We start from the raw sequence: 24149 nt of genomic DNA on the forward strand, positions 1-24149 counted from the left end.
CTTGCTTGCCGCAACCTCTGTAGGCCTCCTGGGAAGAGGAGCGGGCCGGCTGGCGGTAAGTGGAGGAGCCACCACTGGATCCTTTGGAGGCACCCTGTCTGCCTCCGGAGCTCCGAAAGGGCCGTCGCTGTTGAAGCACCCCTAAGGCCCGGGTCGTCTCCGAGTCAGTCTTGATGGCCTGTAGATACTCGTCCACCACCTTACCAAAAAGGTTGTTGCCGTTGAACGGCATGTCCAACACTCTGGTCTGGACGTCCTGGCGAAAGTCTGTCGCCTTGAGCCATCCTCATCGTCGGAGGCAAACTCTGTTGCCCAGTTGGCAAAATCCGGTATCGGCAATGTCCATTGCCACCGTTATGGTGTGATCTGACGCCACCTCGCCTTCCTGCAGAATTTCTAGGGCCTCCGCCCTCTTGTCGTCAGGCAGGAAGTCTAGCAGGGGAGCTATCTTGAACCAGAGCTCCCTGTCGTAGCAGGCCACGATCACTAAGGCATTGGCCGCCTTAATCATCGTTGCCGCCGACGAGATGACTCGTCGTCCCATGGAGTCCAACTTCTTGCCCTCGCTGTCCGGCGGGGAAGTGGAAGTTGAAGCCGCCGCACCCGCTGCCTTCTTCTTAGCCACTGCCGAGACGACACAGTCCGGCGTGGGCTGGGCCCTGAGGCACAAGGGGGCGGCATCGGGGACTCGGTACTTCTTCTTGTACCTGTCCCTCTTGGCGGGTGTCGTGGAAGGGTTCTTTAAGACAGCAAGCCCCTCGTCCCAGATGTCGTCGAGCAAAGGCACCGTGAGGACCGACTTCCTCTTGGCCTCTCGTTGTTGGTACAGAAACCCTTCCTTTTTTTGTTCTTCAGGGCAGAGCTGGAAGAGCTCGGATGCCCTGGTTATCATGGCGTGGAAAGAGCCAATTTCGTCGGCTGGAGAAGCCCGCGAGGGGGGTCATGACGGGATGTCCGCTGTGTCATCGCCGCCGTCATCGTCCGTCCCCGTCGCTGTATCAGTCGCCTTATCCTCTCTAGGGTCCGGCGAGGGGGATGAGGGGTCCACAGGTCTCGCAGACACGAAGGCCGGAGCGGGGTAGACTCTCCTCCGCTTGTTCAGAGGGCTCCGTGGTAATCTCGTCCTTATCTCGGTACATAAGGATTGGATTGCCAACAAAATGGCCGCCGAGCTATCCTGGGGCTCGGGTAATGGCTGCGACGGATGGGATGGCGGCTCGACTGGGCCCTCTTCGACGCCATCGTCGCTATCTTCGATCACGTCAGCAGGGACCGCCCCCCGGGATCGAACCTTCTCGAACCTCTCGTTGAGGCCTATGAACCTCTCGTTGAGGCCTAGGGACCTCTCGTTGTGGCCCTTCTCGGTTTCCACCAGCTCCTCCTCAGAGGCTCATTCCGAGTCTGTAATGGCCACCGCCCCCCTCTCTTTTTCCGCCGGAGACTTCACGGGGGTCTTAACGATGGGCTGGAAAGAGGATTCCCTCTGCGATGGCACGGATACTCTGGGCCCAGAGGCCGTTTCCACTGGCGTAGTCTCAGCAGGCTCCGCCAGGGTCGCAGCGACCACTCGATAGAGGCCTTTGCCGGCTGGATCAAAGCCCTCACCACCTTAAGTGTGTCTTGGGCCTTCGCCTTGGGGGGAGGGTCAGCGCCTCGCTCCCCCTTCGAGATCGACCAGGTCCGCTCCAGCGGCTTACCCAGGTTCTCGGATTTCCTCTTCCCCGAACCGGAGCGCTGGCTCGTGGTCGAACGTGCCGGGGAAGTAGCACCCTGCCTGGCAGCCGAAGAGCCCGACCTTTCGGCGCTCCCGGTGCCCGCGGACTCGCGGTGCTTGGCCTTCTGTTGGGTCCCCGTCGCCAGGGCCCCCTCACAGGACTTATAAGCCCGCTCAGACTTTTTCTTTGCCTTCTCACGTGCTGTGCCCTTCTCCAGCCAGGCGGCGAGGCGGGAACGACGATCTTGTTTGGTCCGTTCCGAAAGGTTCTTGCAGAACGCACAGTCCTTCTCCACATGCGTCTTGTCCTCATGAAGGCAGTAGAGACATCGCGAATGCTCGTCCTCCTTGAAAACATTTTATAATCCGCATCCAGGGCAGCACCTGAACAGCTTGGATCCGGGCGTCGAGTTTCCCTTATCCTGGGCCATGTCCGTTGAGGTAGGCCGCAGATCTTCCGGAATCCTCTAAGAAGTGTAAACTCGACGAAAACTTCACCCTTGAGGGGCGTAGAAGAATTCCGAAACGGGTCCCCGTTGTCGGAAGTAGAAACGGTGGAGCTTGAGGCTCAATCTCCTGAAAAAGCGCGAAAACACAGCAAAAAATTCGAGAGCTAAAGCACAAGGACTCCCAACACTTGAGTGTGCGGTTAAAATCTGAGGATGGCTGCCAGAGGCGGGGCTTAGGGAGAGGGCAGTCATTGGCTGGGGGCAGTTTGACCCAGAGACCAGTGATTGGTTACTACTAAGAAAGACAGATCAGAAACAAAACTGATACTGATTTTTTCTTTACCGAGGATTCCCAGCCTGACGACAGGGAATATTCATGAGCATGTGAATCCATGCCAGACCCCATGCTGGAGAAAGTCAATTTCAATTCACTGCTCTTGGAAACAGTAGTTTCACCAAGAGAAGGTATTTAAACCTTTGGGAAATCTAAGACTTCCCTGTGTCACTGCACTGAGGTATGTTGTGTCACAATGTAAATATGATGCCTATCGAGTTTGTCAGACTCCAAAGTCAAAAGAAACAGAGTCCAAATCACAGATAAATACATGAGAGAGTGGGAAAAAGTTTCTCACTCTCTCTAGGTTAGACATGAAAAGTCCTAAAGTCCAGCAAAAGAGCTGGGGTTCTCTAAGGTAGAAGGGAAAAGGCACATTTCTGAGAATTCTCCCTAACAGTAGTAGTCTAGAGGGAGAGTATAAATTTGAATATAGTGTGGTCCCCGGGCCCAGAAAGCCTTGTGGATGATGCAGAGGTATTTGAATTTAATCTCTGCAGCAACCAGGAGCCAGTGAAGACTTTTTAGGGCAGGAGAGATGCCGTCCCTGGGCTTAAGATCAAGGATAAGTCTTGCTGCACTATTCTGGATTAGCTGGAGAGGTCGCAGAGTGGAAGAAGGTAGATTCAGGAGGCGGCTATTGTAATAGTCAAGCCTAGAGAGAACCCGGGCTGGGGTAACATTGAACCTCTGGGGAAAGTGAGAAAGGGAGAATTCCTTTGAGAAGGAAGAGCTGAAAGAGGGACTTCTTGGTAATGTCCTGAGTGTGAGGGATGAAGGGGTGATGGGAGTCGAAGATGACTCCAAGGTTTTTGGCTTCAGAAGAAGGAGCAGGGGGGGAGCCTAAGGAGGAAGGCCATAGTGAAGGGAAAAATAAGGGAGCAGGGTTCCTGATGGGAAGGATCTCAGTTTTACAGGTATTGAGGCAGAGATCATTGGAGGTGCACCAGGACTGGATGGCAGATAGGCAGTCAGGGATGATGGAGGGTGCAAGAGGGTCAGCAGGAAGTTTGAAAAAGAGCTGTGTGTCTGCGTAAAACTAAGTTGGAGAAGAAGGATGAGATGATGCGTGCAAGTAGAGCAAGGTAGATGTTAAAGAGTCAAGGGGAAGAGGATAGAACTGTGAGGGACACCACAGGTGGAGAAGGAAGTAGGAGAGGAGAAGGTGCCCAGGATGACTTGGGAAGAGCGGTAAGTAAGAAGGATGTCAGCCATTCCCAGTCCCCGTTCTGAGATACCAAGGGTATCGTGGAGGGTTTGTATGAGGATGGAATGGCTGACTGTGTCAAAGGCAGAGGAGAGATCAAGAAAGGTCCAGAGATGCGGCAGTTCATCACAGTGTTCAGAAGAGCAGTTTCTGTGCCTCTGAATACTCGGAATTCAGATTGATGGTCGTGGAGACCACCAACAAGTTTGGTGTCTGAATTGAGTTGGGGCAATGCCATCTTCTCCAGCAGCTTCCCCAGGAAGGGGGTGATGGAAATACGGTGGTAGTTGGCAGGGCAGGTAGGGTCTGCTGAAGGGTTTTTCAGGAGTGGGCGCACAAGGGAATGCTTAAGGGAGGAGGGGAAAGATCCAGTGTCAAAAGAGTGATTGCAGAAATCAACGAGTGCAGGGGCAAGAGAGACAAAGTTATCCTGGATGCTTCTGGATGAGCAAGGGGAAACCTGTTTAGAAGAAACCTTCACTGAGCAGACAACTCTGGTAACCTCTTCAGGTGTGACAGGGGAGAAGGAGGGTGGGGGCCAAGGGAGGTAAGGGGGTATGGGATGGGTTGCGAGGGTGTGTAGCAAGGTTGATCAGGATGTCCTGAGTTTTGGTGGCAAAGTGTGTGGCCAGTGCATTGCAGAGGGCCTGGGAAGGACAAGGGGAGGAGGAGACTGTGGAAGGGTTGGCTAGTTCCTTGCAGATCTTGAAATGTTCAGCCGTGTTGTTGAATGCACCGGAAACCTGTGCCTGTATTTTATACATGCACTGTGCACTGCTATGCGTATGTTTCACCAGAGTACTTATTTTTCCTAACAGATATTACAATTGTGACCTTGAATATAAATGTATAATTTTTTAGTATTCTAGTGTAGTGCATTATTCTGTGGCAACTATTGGGAACAATTGTGCCTCTCTGCTAGCCTTCCTCCCATCTGAAGTCAAGCCTGGCTACTCTGCTATGTTTACTATTGGAGTCTGGTCTTTCGTTTCGAGTGGCACACTGTTTTATAATTAGGTTAAACAGCCCTCACTAGAGAGTTGTGCAAAAACCTCCTTTCCATTGCCATAGGGGGAGCAATCTCACAAATTATTTCTGAGGCCAACACTGGTACCCAGCAGGCGAAGCAAACCCCACCAGCTGCTACTTTGGTTCCAGCACCACTTCTGAAATTGTTGTGCCCCTGTAGTAGAGGCAAGCTACCCTCTGTGGCACAGGCAGTGGAGTTGCATTAGAACTTTGCAAGGGTGCGACAACCAAGGAGCTTAGCTCTGCCCCTGCCCCCCACATGAACTTTGCCATCATTTTAAAAATATTAAAAGGTACAGAAAATGCATATGGAAAAGGGCCCACTGTTGCAAGCAAATAAATAGCATACAAGCGGAAACAGGATACCTTTGAATCACAGAACCGACGATCAATTCCATGCTGGCATATGACTACTGATTTTGGCCTTTCAAGTTGGAACTCTTTACACACCACATGAAAAACAAAGGTTTGTCCCCACTCGAGCAGGCATGCAAGCTGTAGGAAAAGAAAAAGAAGTTAATGGCACAGTAACACAAAACAATACAAAAACAGGGAAGACACAGCTTGAATATGATCTGCCCTCAACCCAGCAGGTATATGAAGTACCTTCCATCTATGTTAGTCCAACAATCCAAAGCCGACACGTTAATCATTCTTATATGAGTTTCCTTAATTCAATACTCCAATATTCCAAATTTATGACCAGACTGCTGCACTCATACAAATGTACAAGGCAACTCTACACCCTTGAAATTATGCAATCAATTTTCTTCTACTTGATGTTAACACCGGATTACCAAGTTATTCTGAACAGCAATTAACACTTGGGGAACATTTGGGAAATGTACACTCAGTCCAATTGTGAAATTCTACTAATGAAAAGTCATTCCAGCACTCCCCTGCAGAATAGAAATATACCATCTCTTGGAAGAGCATGATGTAAATATTGGAGGGATTTATTTGGAGTTAAGTACTATCCCTGCCCCAATCGGGCCCCATGCCATGGATAAGGTTTGAACTGGGATTAGTATCTCTGAATGCAAGAGCACACTGGAAATGTTTTTCTCTTAGTAGAAATGAACAAGTTACTTTCTTACCTGGTAACGTTCTTTCGATGGGATGTTCCGACGACGTATTCCACATCTTTGACAGGTAATCACCACAGCTGTGATGCTTTGGAAAATTTTCGGCGTCTGAGTCCTGCGTCGATGACGTCGATACGCTGTCCTAGAGGGCCTCCGTCGAGCCGTCGTCACTGGATGTTATAAGTAGGACGCACAACGCCCATAGCCTCAGTTGTAGTTTTTCCCCCAGAACGTGTGGCACCAATCTTCTGCCAGAATGACTACAGAAAGCCTTGCGGAAACGAAAGCTGCAATCGCATAAGAAGTTCTGTAGAGGGGTAAGTAGGGAGGGAGTGATGTGGAATACGTTGTCGGAAAATCCCATCAAAAGAACGTTACCAGGTAAGAAAGTAACTTGTTCTTCGAAGGGATTGGTTCCTCCCAAAGCAGTACCAGAGGCATGTGGCTGCTTCACAAATGTTACGAATGGGAACACCCCTCTGCAAAGCAGTAGAGGCAGCCACACCTCCACTAGAATGGGCCCATAAGCCTACCGGAGGGTCCTTAACCGCCAAGCGGTAACATTCAGAAATTGTCAAGATAATCCATTTAGACAAAGTCTGCTTAGTAACAGCTTGTCCCAAATGCCTGCGAGCGGAAGTAAGCAGAAGTGACCGCAACTGAAAATACAGTTTTCAAGGTCAGCAGTCTCAAAGGACAAGAATGTAAAGGCTGAAACGGAGCTCCCATTAGGAATTTTAGAACCAGGTTCAAATCCCAACCGGGCACCTGGAAAGGTGATGGTGGGAACACATTAGTAATCCCTTTGAGAAACTGAGAAATCAAAGGAATCTTAAAATAAGAACACTCCTTAGACGAGCGCTGAAATATGGACAGCGCCGCCAGGTAACCTTTAATGGTACCCACTTGCAGGCCCTTGCGGGCTATCGAAAGCAAAAAAGACAGAACCACAGGAATGGCACATGAAAAAGGGTCCACATTCTTAACCCTGGACCAGTCGCAGAACATTCTCCAACGGCAACGGTACAGGGACTTGGTTGCAGGCCTCCTGGCCGAAAGCAACACCTCCATCACGTCTTCAGGGAGGTCCCACTCCTTATACCTCAAGCTTTCAGAAGCCAAGCATGAAGGTTGAGGGACTTCACCTCTGACTAGGGAAGACGGCGTGGAGGGCAGATGGACAGGTCTAGAAGGTCCGGGTACCACATTCTCCTGGCGCATGCCGGAGCAATGAGGATCATCCGGGAACCAAACCTCCGTAGAACTTGCGGAATGACAGGGACTGGAGGAAACACGTACAGCAGTGGGAAGGACCACTCCACTACAAACACGTCCCCTAAGGCTTCTCTAGGAGGAAATTCCCACAAGCAGAATCTTTCGCACTTCCGGTTGACACTGGTGGCGAAGAGATCCACTTGTGGGGTCCCCCAAAGGGCGAAGATCTCCAGGAGAATCTTCTGAGCCAGCTCCCACTCGTGAGATACCGTGCTCTGCCTGCTCAGAGCGTCCGCCGCCACGTTTTTGTCTCCGGCCAGATGAACTGCCGAGATCGAAATTTCCTGCTGGATGGCCCAGAACCAGAGCTGCATCGCCTCGCTGCACAGAGGGAGAGACCCTGCCACCACCCCTTTTTGTTGAGGTGGTGCATGGCCACTGTGTTGTCCGTCAGGGTCAGGATATTCTTCCCTCGCACAGAAGGCAGAAAAGCCTTCAGGGCTAGCCTGACGGCCCTCAGCTCCAACAGATTGATATGGAGTCTGGACTCCGACGGAGACCAACGACCGCTGACTGCCAACTCGTTGGCATGAGCTCCCCATTCTGTGAGGGACGCGTCCGTCACGATCATCTCCTCCGGCCATGGTAGCCAAAATGGAGCCCCCTTCAACAGATTGCCTTCAACGGCCCACCACAGAAGATCCTGGGCGACCGAGGGCGGTGCCTGAACGGGGTCCGACATCCTTCCGGAGGACTGACCACTGGAGCTTGAGCGCCCATTGCAGAGATCTCATCCGCAATCTGGCCTCTGGCACCAGAAGAACGCAGCATGCCATGAGGCCGAGCAACCTCAAGAACTCGGAACGCCGGGAGACTCTGGGCATTTTGAAACCAGTGCACCATCTGCAGAATGTGATGAGCCCTCACCTGGGGAGGCGATCACTGTCCCAGAGATATGTCGAGCACTGCTCCGATGTACTGGAGCCGCTGGGTAGGTGTCGAGTGGGACTTCTTTAAGTTGATGGAGAAGCCCAGCTTATGAAGGGAGTGGCACGTGACTGACAGATGATCCAGGACTTGCTCGAGAGAGCGCGCCCTGATCAACCAATCATCCAGGTTGGTGTAGACGTGAATCCCCCATTTCCTGAGATACGCTGCCACCACCACCATGAGCTTGGTGAAGACCCTCTGGGCGGAGGTCAAACCGAACGGCAGGACCCGAAACTGAAAATGCGAGTCGCCAACCGAAAACGTCAGGTACTTCTTGTGCGTGGGATGAATCGGAACATGAAAATAAGCATCCTTGAGGTCGAGAGACACCAACCAGTCCTGAAGTTGAAGGGCCTAGAGGACTTGAAAGAGAGTAACCATCTTGAACTTGTCCTTCCTGAAGAGCTTGTTCAAACCACGCAAGTCCATGATGGGTCTCAATCCCCTGTCTTTCTTCGGGATCAAAAAATAAGGGGAATACCATCCCTTGTTCCACTCCGCTACAGGCACCAGTTCTATGGCGCCTTTCTCCAGCAGGGATTTGATTTCCTGCGCAAGGAGCGGATCCGGACTCTTCAAAGAGATATTCCCTGGTGGATTGTCGTGAGGCCTCTGCCGGAAAGGAAGACAGTAGCCATGGGCTATGATCTCCAGAACCCACACATCTGAAATAATGGCATGCCATTCTACAAGATGCTGCGCCAGCCTTCCCCCAACCAGCGAACCATGGGACATGGCCTCATGACTGAGCTGAAGCGGCTGCGGCATTGCCTGAGGGTAAAGAGACAAATGCCCTGGTGGCCTTGGCACCTCGAGTACCTTGTTTTCCACCTCTGGTACTCCTACGGTGGCCCCCTTGACTTGCAGCTCCTCTCGATCTACCAAAGGAGGAGTAGTATCCTAGGGGACAGTAGTATGCTGTCCCCTAGGACGAAAAGGCAGAGGTTGGCGAACTGCAGCGCTCAACGACTTTGCTGCAGCTTTGGAGGTCTGCAACCTCTCAAGGCTCTCGTCAGCCTTGCTGCCAAAAAGATGTTCACCATCAAAGGGCATGTTGAGAAGCCGGGCTTGCACATCAGGAGCAAACCCCAAATTCTGCAACCACACAAATCTGTGCATTACGGTGCTCGCCACCGTGAACCGGCTGACACAATCTGCCATGTCCAGACCCGACTGAACGGATTCACACATGGCATCCTTGCCATCCTGAACAAGAGCAAGAAAGCCATCCCGTTCCTCCCCTTTGGGAATATGTTCAGCCGCCAAAGAGACACAATTCCACAGAGTGTGAGTGAAACGTGCTAAGGCACATACGGAGTTGGCTGCCTGTAAAGCCATACCCCCTGAAGAAAACACTTTCTCTGCCCAGCCATCAAAACGCTTGTCATCCCTATCAGGGGGGATGGTAGGGTACGACGCCTGCTTTGCTGGGGCGTAGATGCCTGCACCACCAAACTCTCCGGAGCGGGGTGCGTGGTCAAGTAGCAGGGGTCACTACTGGCTGGACGGTATTTTTTCAGCAAACACTTGCTCACTGCCGGGAGACTCCCCGGAGCAGTCCAAGCCGCTGCCACCATTCTTTGCAAGGCCATATGGAATGGCAGAACGGGTCAGTTGGTGGACCTTGGTCCAAGATATCTGTCAGGTCATCCTGCAGAAAATCCACTGGTGGCGCAGACCCCCCCCCCCTCCCCCCAGTACTCCGTCACCCTCGACATGAGCTGCCGGTACGAAGACTCGTCATGCGTGCCAGGCTCAGGCCTACCGAACTCCACCTCCAGAGAGGTGTCCAGACCACTGGCAAAGACTGAGGCAGGTCTTCCAACTGGCTATGACCAGATAAGAGGTCATCAGGAACCTCATCAGGAACCAAACCTTCCTCAGACCCTTCATCCACCTCAGAAATATAATCAAGATCCTGGAATAAATCCCTGGATGAGGGCACAGAAAAAGGCTCAACCACTTTTTTTGACTTGGCCTTCCTCAGGGTTTCCACCTGTCTCCGGGGCACCTCCGATAAAGCCTCCTCGAAAGGCGTTGACGGAATAGGCGTCGAGCGTGGCGCTAATGGCTTTAACACAGGCCTCGAGGGTGGTGCACCGAGCGTGTCCTTCGACAGCCTTGGCGCCGATGGCGTTGATGGCTTCCTCAGACCGAGCCACGAGAGTCCTTCGACGGTCTTGGCGCTGACGTCTTCTTCGAAGACCTCACAGGCTCCGACGGTCTCGATGGCGTCGAGGACCGGGACCTGGAGCGGGCATGGCTAGAAAGATCCACCTTCTCCGACTGGGACCTCGAAGGTTCCCAGTGATCGCGCCGACCGCTCGAGCCCGAAGGCGTGCAAACGGTGGCTCTAGCACGTTCCCTGCCAGCGTCTTTCAACGGCACGGAAGGAACCAAGGCCTGCGACTGAAAAATCACCATCATCTCCTTACGAAATGAATCCCATTCCGCAGGAGAGGAATGCTTGTTGGGACAAGCAACCCGCCGATGGGTGGAGTCCTCGGACGTGGATGGGGAAGGCGACCGGTGACGGTGCTTCAGCGAGTGCCTCGAAGAGGCAGATAAATGGCAGGACCCACTCTGGGACCGAGACCCCCTGGACTTACGCCAATGATGGAGTCTCGCCCCTCGAATCGTCGGTCGAAAGCCCAGTGGATTTCCACTTTCGGGGCTTGGGCACCCTACCGACAGAAAGCTTCTTCTTCTGCTCCCGCAAGGCCAACGATGTTAACGACTGGCACTCGTCACAATAGCCGTGGCGTGGTCCTCACCGAGGCACCAGAGGCAGGCGTGTGTGGGTCCATCAGCGACATCTTGGAACCGCAGTCCCGACACTTCTTGAAACCCGGCCGCGTGGTAGAAGAAGACGAAGACATCATGGAAATGTTCACAAACAAACGGGTTCGAAGAACCAATAGAATAACTCAGAAGAACCGAGGCGCGCCGAGATCTCTGAAGCGAGCACGTTCGCGGAAAAATCGGAACTGAGGCTACGGCGTCATGCGTCCTACTTATAACATCCGGTGACGTTGGTTCGACGGAGGCCCTCGAGGACAGCGTATCAATGTCATTGACGCAGGAGCCGAATATTTTCCGAAGCAGCACAACTGTGCTGATTACCTGTCATAGATGTGGAATACGTCGGAGGAACCAATCCCTTCGAAGTAGTATTACCTCCCAAGAACTTTCTGTATGAAGACTTTACTCCCTATAACACGGAAGGATAAAACAGACTAGTTGATAAACATGGGAATCTTGCTGAAACAAAGATGTATCCATTGAAACATTACTGTTAAATCTTGCTCGAATCACTATTTATAATATTTTCCATTTGTATAGCGCCCAGACCCGCAGGAATCACAGCGTTTGTACAGGAATTGTGAGATCAAAACAGTCAGAACAGCAGATAGCACCGAGTACATACAGTACATGCAATAGCATAGTACACAGATGCAAGACCACGCAATGGCTCACAATGATGCGGGTATATCTTGCAAATGCAAGTCCGGAAATGGACGAAAAGATTGAATCTAACATGCCGAATGCACATTTACTGTGCATTCGGCATAGATTAGATTAGATTAAGGCCATAATACCGAAGAGGGGAGCGGGGGTGTCCCTGGTATTAGTTCGATATTATGGGCTGCAGGGGTTGCCGGGGTGTGCCCTGCATACATTAAAGGCAGTGCGGGAGACAAACGGGCAAAATCCCAAAAGATCAAATTACAAAAGGCGGGCAAGTGGCCCCCGTAATTTAGTAGTTCGATCTTTTAGGATACGTTCTTTTAACCTACATCCGTGAAATCCCACCTCATGGTACGGGGTAACTACAGGTATGTAAGCAAACATGACTGACAAAATAGAGATTGTACATTCTTGCAAAGCCTCACCTTGCGGTATGGGGGGCTACTTCAGGTATGTAAGCAAACAAACAACAAAATAAGCATCAGTGCACATTCTTGTAGAGCCTCACCTCATGGTATGGGTGCTACAACAGTTATGTAAGCGAACAGGACTGAAAATAGGTATGATTGCACATTCTGGCAAAGCCTCACCTCATGGTACGAGGGGGCTACCTCAGGTAGAGTCAAAATCGGTACATTTTCAACATGTACTAAAGCATTTAACTGAGCACAGTGCAGCAAAGCCTGCCCACATGGTGCGTGGGCTACCATGGGTGTACACATAGACATGGAAGAATACATTTGGGTAGTATATTGGGACCACGCCCCAGATACGCTGGGAGCCATCAAGAACCGAGGTGGCAAATTTGGAGAACAATTGCACGATGGTGGGCGCTCTAGTAATGTTAATGAAAAGAGTCATGATTGTGGGAGGTCAAGACTGCACAAACTGGTAAAACCACGCCTGGAACAACAGGTGCTACTTCAGTTGTGTGCGGTCTTGGCAGTGCAGTTTAAATTGAGGAGGTGAATTTGTTACATCGCAGAGTCAGAAGTTTGTCAGCCTTGGTCAGTGAGCAAGATAACGTGAAGTGAACGGCGAGTGTCGGGAGGCTAATGTTGACAGCGGTGGTGGGGCTGATGTAATTAACCACCTCAATCACGTGTAGGAGGGCTAGGAGGCATAGGAATGGACGTGGAGAGGGGGGGGAGTAGTGTTATGGCGGTGTAAGGTTAGTGGAGATAACCCGCAAGGGGATGTTTCACTTGCCAAATTGGTCAGCAAACTTAATGGATTTCCTAATATAACCAGATCAGGAATCCAGATGTTGGCATATGCGGATGGGTGGGCAGGGAGCCCCTTCATGCCCAGACAGGGCCTTTGTGCTGTGCCTTGGTGAGGGGCTGGCGTCTCCTGACGGCTCCTCTTCAATGCTCAAAAGAACGGACCTTAGCCCATCTGCAAGGAGTGTGGAAGGGCCTAAAGGCAGGCAACTCTCACGGCGGTCTGAAGTCCTCAAAGCGGCAGCCATTTAGAAAGTATGAGGCAGGTTAGGATTATTTAGTTGGAGCCCCCTAGGGCTCACTAAAACATCATAGGTAAGGGAGACATGTTCCGAAAAAAAAGAAAAATTAGCCCAACAGGTCTTACCTGAAATATGGCAGTGGTGGTTCCTTCCAAGCAGTTTCCAGGAGTATGGTCCTGTAATGCACAGGTGGCTTCATCATAGTTGCACAGGCATCCTGTGGCAACGAGACAGGATTGATCCATGCCAATTAACTATGAGCTGTAAGCTTCATAGCAACCTTAAATGGGAAGACAAATAAGCAGGGTATTTTAGCCCGATATTTGTCTATTTTTCCCTGTCTATGCTATGGAAAGGACTTTATGAAGTGAAGCTTCAATCTACTTCTGACTAACAAAATGATCTTGGGTGACTGTACTAGGATAAGCCAATCGTCCCAAGTATGGAGATGCTGATCTCCTGTGGTGGGCTGCTACTACTGTCATCAGTTTGGGAAAGGCCCTGGGGGCGAAGGTCAAGCCAAAAGGTAGCACTTTGAATTAGTAATGTGCGTCCTCAATGACGAGCCTCAGGAACAGCCTGTGTTTTCTGTGGTTTGGCACATGAAAATAGGCATTCTGAAGCTCCAGCGACACCAGCAAGTGTTGGAACTGTAGAGCCTGAAAAAGGTCCCTCAACGTCACCACTGTGAATTTGTCCTACCTCAAGAAAATGTTAAATTCTCTACACATATAAATAAACAAGTTCAATCAATGTTCAGATATATAGCGACTGTTAGATTCCCTTTCCCACCCTCCCTTCATTACCCACCCTAACCCCAACTTCAAACAGTAACTGTGCCCAGGGTCTATATTACTTAAAGTTAAAAGTTCCTTGGGTCAAATTGTCATTGAGGATGTCTTGGGATGTTGAATGTTAGACCTTTTACTTCCCCCATATCTTCTGTCGTCGTCCTTCTAGAGAGTGCTATATTCAGGGGGAGGGGGAGGGGTTTGTCATCTGGCGAGGTGAATAGTTCATGCACAAGTATATGCCACAATCTGATGTCTGTGGAGCTTTCCCTTCTTCCCATTCCTAGCGCTTCATACCATACTGCAGTCTCTGCCATTGTCCACCTTTTCAAATCTTTCCACCATGTTTCTATGTTCGGGCCTTCTTTGGATTTCCACATCACTGCTATTCGCCGCCTGGCCAGTGCCTGTGCTAGGTCTATCATCCTTTTCATTGCTCTGTCTTTCCCTGGATATTTGTACAATCCTAAGAGGCAGGACTCTGCTGACCATTCTTGGCCTTTTATTCCGTTCTTCCGCAGGCGCTGTTCAATTTCTCGCCAGTATGTCTGGATCGTTGGGCAGAACCAGTACATATGTCCCACGTCTGCTTTCTCCTCTCCGCATTTTGGGCAGCTCTAAGTGTTTGCTCCTGGGAAGTGCGATATCCTTTTAGGTGCCAAGTATGCTCTGTGGAGTATGTAGAATTGTAGTTGTTTCAACCTGGCGTTTCTGGATACCTTTTTGGTGTACAGCATCGCTTTGCACCATTCTTTATCTGTGATTTCTCTTCCTATTTCTGCTTCCCATATCTGTTTCCCTTTGTAAAGGTCTTTGGGTACTTCTTCCAAAAGTGTTTGATATATTCTGGAGACCATGTGTGCTCCACTCAGATACATTGTACAGCAGGCCTAGCACTGGGTTTTCGGTTTGCAGAGTTGCCGGAGATGGCCATCTGGTCCTTAGATGTCTGACGAGTCTCGCATAAGTTATGTATTGGCCCTAGTGTACTTCGTGAGTTTTAACTAGGTCTTGAAACTCTAGTATTGACCCTGTGATCAATCCTTTATCTTCCCAGTAGGTTCTGCTTTGCTTGAGGTGTTCTTTGGTGGTTCCCTTCAGTACCGCCAGTGGTATCTGGGGGGAGTATGGTTCTTCTACTTTAAGAGTTTGCTTTGTTCTGTTCCATATGTTGACCTAGCTGTAGGAGCATTGGAGGTTGTGCGATTCTTGTTTCCTCAAGCCATAGCACTTCTTTGAGGATGTATGGGGCTATGGTGGCGCTCAGCAGGGCATGTTCTACCATCTCCTCGACTGCTAGTCAACTTGCTACATGTTGGAGTTGGCCTGCTAGGTAATATAGTTCAAAGTGTGGGAGGCGCACGCCTCCTTCTGTGTAGTCTCTGAATAGTACCTCCATGGCAACCCTCTTTCAGCTTTTACCCCATATAAAACTGCTTAGTATTGAATTTAGGTCTCTGAAAAAGGCCTTTGGTATAAGGTATGGTATGTTTATAAAGTGGTATAGTAGTCTGGGGAGAGCTATCATTTTCCCCAACGAAATTCATCCCATCACTGACAGGGGGCATTTTTCCCAAAATGTTATGGATGTTTCTATGCCCTTTTTTGCCCTCAGCGTGTTGGTAGTGTGAGTGTTTTCAATGTTATGGCATATGTTTATGACTAGGTAGCGAAACGTGTGTGGATTCCATTGGAGGCCAAGCCGGGGAAGTCGATCTTCTGCTATACCTACACACCCTGCTAGGGCAAACAAGTAGGATTTATTTCTGCTAATTGAAATTCCTGATAGCTGTGCAAAGTTATCCATTACTTATAAATATGTCTCTAGGTTGTCCTCTGGGTGTTTTATATACAGCAGTATATTGTCTGCGTAGAGGGATATTATATACATGGTTCCATCTACTTGTAGCCCTGTGTCTATAAATGATTCTCTCATGTAAATCTAGGGGTTCTAGTACCAGGATATACAACAGGGTTGACGGCGGGCAACCCTGCTTAGTGCCTCTACAGATCGTAAATGGGTCTGATATACGTTTTCCTGTGCGGACTCTTGCCGATGGTTTTGCATAGAGCATGCGTATCCACCTCATAAATCCATGTCCTATCCCATATTGTTCTAGGGTAGCAAGCAACCATTCCGATATCACAGAATCAAATGCCTTGATGGCATCTAATGCTGCTACTGCACAGCCCTATTGTCTGCCGTGTGTCCTATCTATGACTGCCTTTCCGTTGTGGCCCTTCACAGAACGTAAACTGTCTGGTCAGGGTGGACTAGTGTGGTCATTACTTTTTTGAGCCATTCCGTGAATACTGCTGTGAGAATCTTGGCATCCTGATTAATCAGTGCAATTGGCCGATAGGATTTGCATAATGTCTTTCCCGGGTTTTGGGATAGGGAGTATTACTGCTTGTTCCATCGTATCGGGCAGGGCGCCAATGTCATGAGCCACTTCTAAAACTAAAAGTGATTGTGGGGATAGTAAATCTGTGTATTCTTTATAAAATTCAGCTGGGAGTCCGTCGCTTCCCGGTGTGTTCCCAGTGGGCAACGTGGTGATAACTCCTTGTATCTCTTCTATGGTGAGGGTGGTATCTAACATTTCTCTCTGTTCTGCCGTTAATGCGGGCAGTCCTATGTCCTCAAGGGTTTCTCTTATTTCTGTTTCCCTAGACTGTCTATTATCTTCATATAGTTTGCTGTAAAAGTCCCTAAAAGTGTTATTAATCTCTGCCTGCGATCTCCATATACTCCGGCACTCATCTGCTATTTCCACCGCTTCTTCCCAGGTATTCTGGCCCTGGACCAGCCAGGCCAGAAGGCTGCCTGGCTCATCGCCCCGTCCGTGTATTATTTCTGTATATTTCACAAAGCTAAAGTTGCCTAACTTTTCCCATTGATCTCTGCATTTTTGTCTTAATTCTATGAGGGTGCTTTCTTTTTCTCTCCCCAGTGACTCCATTCCCTCCAGTTTCTTAATCTCGGCTTCTACCCCTGATATTTGGTTTTCCAGGTCCTTTTCAGACTCCACCTGCTTTAGCTATGGCCGCTATGCGCATAACTACTTTGAAAGCCTCCCATGCCGTTCGTGTATTTTTAACACTTCCTAGGTTATGCTCAAAGTATTGTTCTGTTTGAATTCTTAGTTCTTCTCAAAAACAACTATCTCGCAGTGATTCTGCTCGTAATTTCCATGTGGGAATAAGGTGCTGGGTGGTCTGTGAGTGCCCACCTTTTACTATCATGGGTGAGTGGTCAGATAGTGTTCTTCCTTCATATGAGGCCTCTACTATGCTCCCCAGGTGCCCTCTCCCCGTAAAGACATTATCAATTCTCGTGTATATCTTATACACGCTCGAGTAGAACAAGAATTCTCGCTTGTCTCGGTGTAGCCATCGCCATATTTCCTGGAACTCTAGGTCCCGTACTAGCATTTTCAATGCCCTGGATGGGGAGTGGGGGATCGGGGGGGCATTGTGAATCCTCTGATCTATCTAGAGCTGAATCTAGTACACAATTAAAGTCCCCTCCCCAGAACCACTGGACACCCTCATACGGAGACAGGATGGAGTATAGTGATTGATAAAATGCTGCAGCGTTCTGATTAGGTGCATATGTATTGATTATGGAGATTTCTCTCTGGTCTCTAAATCTGTGTAGTAGTATTACTCTCTCCTCCGAGTCTGTGTTTAGTATTCGGAGCGGTACTCCCGGGGCAAACCCCTTACCTCTCCATTTGTTAAATATATGTGACTGTCAGGTGCCAAGTTTGTTTCTCGGAGCAGGGCAATGTGGATAGCTTTTCGGCGTCAGTAAGTCATCACTCTCATTCTTTTAACATAGCTATTAAGGCCACGCACATTCCAAGTGACAATTTTCAGAGTTTCCGGCATCTGGAGCGTGTTATTGGTTCTATGTCTCCATTTCTAGATGTTGGGTTTTTCGCATCAAGTTTCTGCGTCATATTGGGGTATATTCATTCTTTCATGTGCGCTTTCTTGATCGTTCAGCCATTTTCGGATTTAATTCTGTTCTTTTTTTTTTACCTGCCTTTTGCCCAGTCGTTCTGCGATCATTCCACGTAGCCTCCTTTGTGACAGTAACCCTTGTTTTTTTGGTAACTTGCTTCGATCACAACACGCCCGTGTCTGTGTCATTAACAAATGAACTTTAATGTAACGTTTAACTTGATGCCCACCAGCGTAGTTCGGTAGAAGTGTCACCACCATTGTTTCCCGTTGGATCTCGGGAATGTCAGTGGCCGAGAACCATCTTAGTCCATTTGGATGTGGATGTGGGTGTGGGGTGCCTGGGCCAGTTGAACAAGAAATTTAAAATAGGGAGGAGTGTGGTTCTTGTGTTCACGTTCCTTAAGCCGGTTTAGGGCTTTTGGTGGGAGTGTCGTAGTCTTGAGGTACAGAGTTTCTGCTTTCGTTTTCTCCGTTTCATTGCATCTCATGATCGTTTTTATCGATTGCATTATTTGTTGTGGCGGGTCGCTTCTTTTTGCGTTTCTGAGGTCCGTCCCACGTTCTGTTCATCCACCAATCCATTTGTTTAGTGCTTCTGATGATTCAAAGAATAGTGATTTCCCTTTATATAATATTTTTAATTTAGCGGGGTAATGAAGCATATATTTGATCCATTAGCATCTGAGCCTTTCTTTAATAGGTATATATTGCGCTCGCCTTCTCGGGCCCAGGTCACTTCCCCCGCCAGTTGCACACCTGCACTGCCTCCCTGGCAACCCGCACACTTGGGGACTGTTTTCTATATCCCTACAGTCCCCCACCAGCACTTCGATGTCTGCACTTACCCTTGCACTTGCCACTAGGTGGCCCTACTTCTCCAATTGTTATTGTTTTCCCCCCCCCATGTACTGCACTGTCCCCTCCCACTCTGCACATTTCCCTTTCCCCCTTCGCCTGCACTTGCGCAATCTGAATGACACTTGGCCTAGTAGGATCGTTGTCTGTCTTCCCTCTGTTCCCCCTCTCCTACCCCATCGCGCCTTGAAACACTTGTGTAGAGGCGCATTATAAATGCCTTATCATATCATGAATTGTGTAGCCTGGCTATATTGGCAGAATTGCTGAGTCCCTCTGGATCACTCTGCCCGATCTTGAGTAGGCCAGGATTTTCTTTTTGTCACGATAGTTAAGAATTTTTGCTATAATTAGCCTTGGAGGGGATCCTGGGGTGGGGGTAGGTGGGGGGTGGGGGGTGTTCTTGTGAGGGCTCGATGGGCTCTTTCCACTGTGAACCCTTGTGAGAGGGCTCTGAGTCCTAACTCCTGAGTAGATTTTCAATATAATGTGTGGGGTCTCTCCCTTAGGCTCCCTCAGGCAGTCCCAGAATCCTAATATTACTCCTTCGCGCCCTTCCTTCCACGTCTTCTGCCCTTTCTTGCAGCATTCTAATTTTGTCAGCTCCTGGACCGCCTCCTTTAGTTCTTTGGTTGTGGATGTAGTCTCATCTAGCTTCTGCTCTGTTTCTCCTACTCTGCTGCCAAGGTTACGCCCGTCCTGGCGTAGAAAGACTCACATCACATTTTATCTCCACTATGTGGGTTTCCATGGATGTACGTGTGGACGCAATTGCTTCTAGGATCTTATTTTCGTCAGCCATATGTTGGGGTTCTGAATCATTGTTCCCCTGGCGCTCTCCCGATGTGCGGGATCAGTCCTCTGTCATTTTTCTTCGTATAGGTATCCAGTGTTGCTTGCTTGGGGTGTGCTACTGATTTTCTCCTCCCCTCCGACATTTGAGATGATTGCCTGTGCTGTCCTATCTTTGAGCTACTTTTGGTTTTCTTTATTCTGGCCGCTGTGTCTCTTGTGGGGGATTCAAGCTTCCAGTGGTAGTTCCTTGGTTGTCGTGTTTCTAGTCTTTCCCGTTCATGCACTGGATACGTGTCTAATCCTCTTGTTGACGCTGTGTCCTGCGGCTCTTTAGTAGTCTTTGAAGTGCTGGGGATCTCTTTGCCTTACTTGCGCTTTTATTTGTGTCCGACTTGGCTCTGGGTGTCGCAACAGTTACTGCTCTTTTTCAGAATGTAGTGACTTTATGGGGTACTTGTGCAGTTTCGTACGTTCTTCGGCTCTGACCTCGCCTTTCTTTCTTCCCCATCTGTTCTTGGGTGGGTGCTTTCACCTGTGCTGCTAATGTTTGGTATTTCTGTCAAGAGGTCTGGTATGTCATCTGTAGCCTGCACCAGTCCGGGCTATGCAACATTCAGGATTCTCTATTCCGTTGTTTTTGTTGATCCGTCTTCACTCCGTGCTCCCGGGCTCGTTTTCCTTTCTCTGCCTTGTCCGTAGCGTCCTAGGGCTCTGTGGCATATCTGTCTTCACTTCTGCTCTCTGGCGAAGTCAACATGTGCCATGTCTGGGGGAGGTCTTCTGCACGTACTCCAAGCTTTTCTCCCTTATGTTTGCATTTATTTATTTGGGGTGGGGGGCAGAGAAGCTTCTAGTTTCTATGTGTGGGCGTCATGTGCCACGGGTCTATCCTGAGACTAAGGGTCTTCTTATCCTCCCGCTCGGGCATGCTCTGGTCTAATGCGTGTGGGGGCGGTGCTGTTCCCCAATCCCTTTCCACCGCTATGTCCTGGTTCGCTGTGTTGCGCGGGGAGCCAGGTCTGCTGTGGTATCTCCTGTCCCTCTCTGCTCTTCGCCTCCACGTAGTGCCCGTCTGTTGCACTATGCAGATTTCGCTCCGCTGAAGCTGGCGCTTTCAGTTCTTACTGCATATTCATGCCAGCAGTGCTGCTTCCAGGCTCTTGCGGGCCTTCCCGGTGTTAGGCAGAAACCTGTGCAGTTCCCTCTGGGACCACTGCAAAAGATTTAAGACTACAGGTGTTTGGCAGTAAACCCACTTGGTAGCAGTCCGTACCACACAGATTCACTTGGTAGCTGTGGCTGAGCAGTCAGACTTCCCTCAAGAAGAGTTAGGCAGTATGCAGAGTATACACAATAGGTCAAAAGAACACAGTAGAACAAGTAAACACTGACCAGGGCTTGGTGTAAAAGAGATATAATTATTTGAAACCACATCTAGAAAAACACACAGGCACTAATAGTAAGCAATTCAAAAACACAGTCACTAAAAGATATACACTCACTTAGAAGAATATTACACAAGTCTTAAGTAAAGCCACACTTATTTTCAGACAGCGGTGAGCGCTTAACGCAGATGGCACTCTAATAATTTGTTTTAAAAGAGAGAGAAAAACAGAGAATAAATTGAAACCGGTCCCAACACTTTTTCACGAACACAACAAGAGAGGAAGGCAAAGTAACACCACGAGTTTAGAGTCAGTAGGCCGGATCCACTTTAAGAGGATCAAAACGAAATGTGTCCAAGGTAACACGTTGCAGGGCACAAAAGTCTTGTAACGGTTCAAAAAGGAGTTGGACCAAAGAAAGGGACCAGTTAGAAGGTCAAGGCGGCCAGCCCAGTCCAGAAGGTTAAGGGATTATTATTACCTTGTAGCAATCTTTAGAAAGGGAGGCCTGGAGGACACAGTACCTTAAAGTGGTGAGAATACTCCAGCGGGGGCAGTTGTTCCTGGCAGCGGATGCAAATCGGTGCTTCATCCGGGGGAAGAGAGGATCTCGTCGGGGAGGAAGACAGGAGTCCGTTGCACTGTCAGGGAAGAAACCAGCCGCGGAGTTTCTCAGGTAAAAGGAACGGTCCTTTGGTTCGCGGTCCAGTGGTAAGTGGCTATCCGGTTGTCGGGGTGCTTGGCACGGGCAATTCGACCACAAGCAGGTCTGGGGTGCGAAGAGAAGAAGGTAAACTGGTTGTGCCCACCAGTCAGGGGAAGAAGCCTCTCCAGCCGGGAGATCTTCTCTGTCGTCGGGAAGTGGTGAGTCAGTTCCGCAGGGCTCTACCGGTGGTGTGGTCGTGGTAGGTCGGCTCAGCTTCTCCGTCGTCAGATTCTCAAGTCCTGTGGCGACTTCAAGTCCCCAAAGCCATGCTTTTATGCAGCACACCCCCATTCACTCAGGCTAGCTGTCAATCAAACATGCTAAGTGGTGAACCGGCCGGCTCACCACTTGGGCCAATCACACAAGAGTGCAACTTGAGTTACCAAGGTAACTCAGTCCAGGGTGCCTAAACCCCCTCCCACTCCCCCTTTGGTACCCAGACAGAGTGGCACCACTTTTGGAGGCTTCTGTGGAGAAGCCCGCCAAAAAGTGGAACAAAGGGCTCGACTTGGGTTGGAGTCACAGAAGAGAACACAAACGCCATTTTAGAATCGAGTCCTGGCAAAAAATACCAACCAGCGAATTAATATTAAATAAATAAACCGGCGGTATGTTCGAGGCTATGAGAATTAAATAATTAAAGTTGGTAGCCTCGAACAATGGGAAAATCCCATAGGGATATATTCGCGGTCGAATATAAAAAGTAGTATCCACTGCCACCAGCCAAAACTTGATCAGGGGGGGCGGAGACGTGCCCCTCGACTAACAGACCCCGGGGCAATCAAATTGCCCCGACCAGTACGTCCACAATATGATGGTTTGTACTGGTTTCTGTTAATAATTTGGGACTAGTAAAGCCAATGGTGACTTTACATACCCTGGGAGACAGTAGTCAGTCCCAGGGTATGGAGTCTATGGTGGGGAGTCACTATGACACCCCTCTGTCACTGCACGGAGGGTGCTGTGTAACACACATAGTAAAAACACATGAGACCCTATGGAGTAAAGGACCCCACAGCCCATAAAACACATTAACAGTCAAAGGAACACCATAAATCATGTCCAAGAGTGGGAGAAAAAAAAAAGAGTCTCACTCTTGGCAGGAGAAAAAAAACAAACTCCAGAAATCCAGCAAAGCTGCTGGGGGACTCACTAGGTTAGGAAATTCAGCCTAAAGAGAGAATTCTCCCTAACACCGGGGATCCGCAGGGTCTTTCAGCTGTTAGTTGGTTTTCTTCTTATCTTCGCCCTAACTCAGTCTCTGGGCGCCATTTAGTGGGTTTCACCTCTCGGCTGTTAGGGTCACATTTGCAACTTATTCCTTCCCGTTCACAGAAAATGCTAGTGCAGCATACTGCTCATGAGTTCCAGGATGCATGGGGATCTCATTTGCCAGGGCCAGTTCTTTCTGTCGCACATAGGATCGTGCGACTCAATCCTCTGGAAGAAAAGCCCTGTCCGGGTGAGTCTTCAAGACTGCACCAATAAATCGGACGAGGCATGCCGCAACCACAGGTTTGGTCACCGAAGAAAGGCCTGAACGGTAGGACATTGACTTAGTAGTGGGAAGAAGCCACCACACACCTCAGCTAATTTCTGTGCTTCAGGGGGATCAGAAGTAGGCGTCCAGAAGATCAAGGGACAACAACCAATCCTGCACATAAAGGGCCTGGAGGATCTGGGTCAGGTTGACTAACTTGAACTTGCCCTAGCACAGGTACAAGCTCAAGAACCTCAGATACAGGCCCTCACATTTCTTCAGATCTAGAAGGGAACAAGTTCTTCTGAACTTTTTTCCAGAAGTTGACGAAACTCCTACAATAGGCGAGGGTTTGGAGGCAATAAGGAGGATGCTGGGCTCAGGTGACAGTGGGCCTCATTACGAGTCCGGCGGTAACCGCGGCGGTAAAACCGCCTGGTTACCGCCGGACTCGTATTACCATTCCGCCTCCGTGATTCCCGGAATTACCGGGGCATTACAACCCCTGTTTTCCGGGAATCACGGAGGCGGAATGGTGTAAATCCCCATTCCCATTGAGTCCTATGGGACTCAATGGGAATCGGGATCATGGAAACACCGGCAGCATCTCGTAATGCTGCCGGTGTTTCCTCGTCCGCCTGCATGCGGGAGGTGTTAAACCCGCCAGGTCAGACCTGGCGGGAACATCACCTCCCGCCTGCAGGGGTCGGGATCAGGCGGTCCGGAAACAACGGTGGCGGCGGGTTTACCGCCACCGTTATTTCCGGACCGCCAGGGTCGCAATGAGGCCCAGTAACTCTGATTCACGACCTGCAAGGCTGATTTGTTGTATGTGTTACCATGCCACTCTTCACCGTACAGGGAAATTCTTCATCCCCACATGCTGAGGTTTCCTTCATAGAGGCTTTGTACCTGGAGGGGGAAGAAGGTACTGCTGACGCGGCAATGCTTTCTCTCCAGTTCCATGGACCCTTCCCCAGGGAAGACAGCATGGTTTCTGCTTGTCCAAGGGCGCTTGTCCTCGACAGCGATGGGAATAGTAGGCAAAGTGTAAAATACCCTTCACCCTAATCGTGGAAAGCAGGGGCTGTTGGAGTGCCAGCTCAGAGATTTTGCTGTGGCCTTAAAAGCTTGGAACTTCTAAAGGGAGTCGTCAGCCTTGGCTCGAATGGGTTATTTCAGTCAAAATGAAGCAGCTTTGCCTGAATG

At 49.8% G+C, this 24149-nt stretch overlaps 1 protein-coding gene across 11 annotated transcripts in view; it reads right to left on the minus strand.

Annotated features, from left to right (window-relative positions):
• Positions 1–24149, minus strand: part of BLTP1 (bridge-like lipid transfer protein family member 1) — a 2946455-nt gene that overhangs the window by 2210291 nt on the left and 712015 nt on the right. For all 11 annotated transcript variants that reach the window (XM_069631149.1, XM_069631145.1, XM_069631146.1 and 8 more), the window contains exon 23: positions 5100–5228. In XM_069631149.1, coding sequence (XP_069487250.1) covers positions 5100–5228 — 129 coding nt within the window. The remainder of the gene's footprint in view (positions 1–5099; positions 5229–24149) is intronic.

The sequence above is a fragment of the Ambystoma mexicanum genome, chromosome 6q, assembly GCF_040938575.1.
Source record: "Ambystoma mexicanum isolate Mex_15411 chromosome 6q, UKY_AmexF1_1, whole genome shotgun sequence".
Lineage (NCBI taxonomy): Eukaryota > Metazoa > Chordata > Amphibia > Caudata > Ambystomatidae > Ambystoma > Ambystoma mexicanum.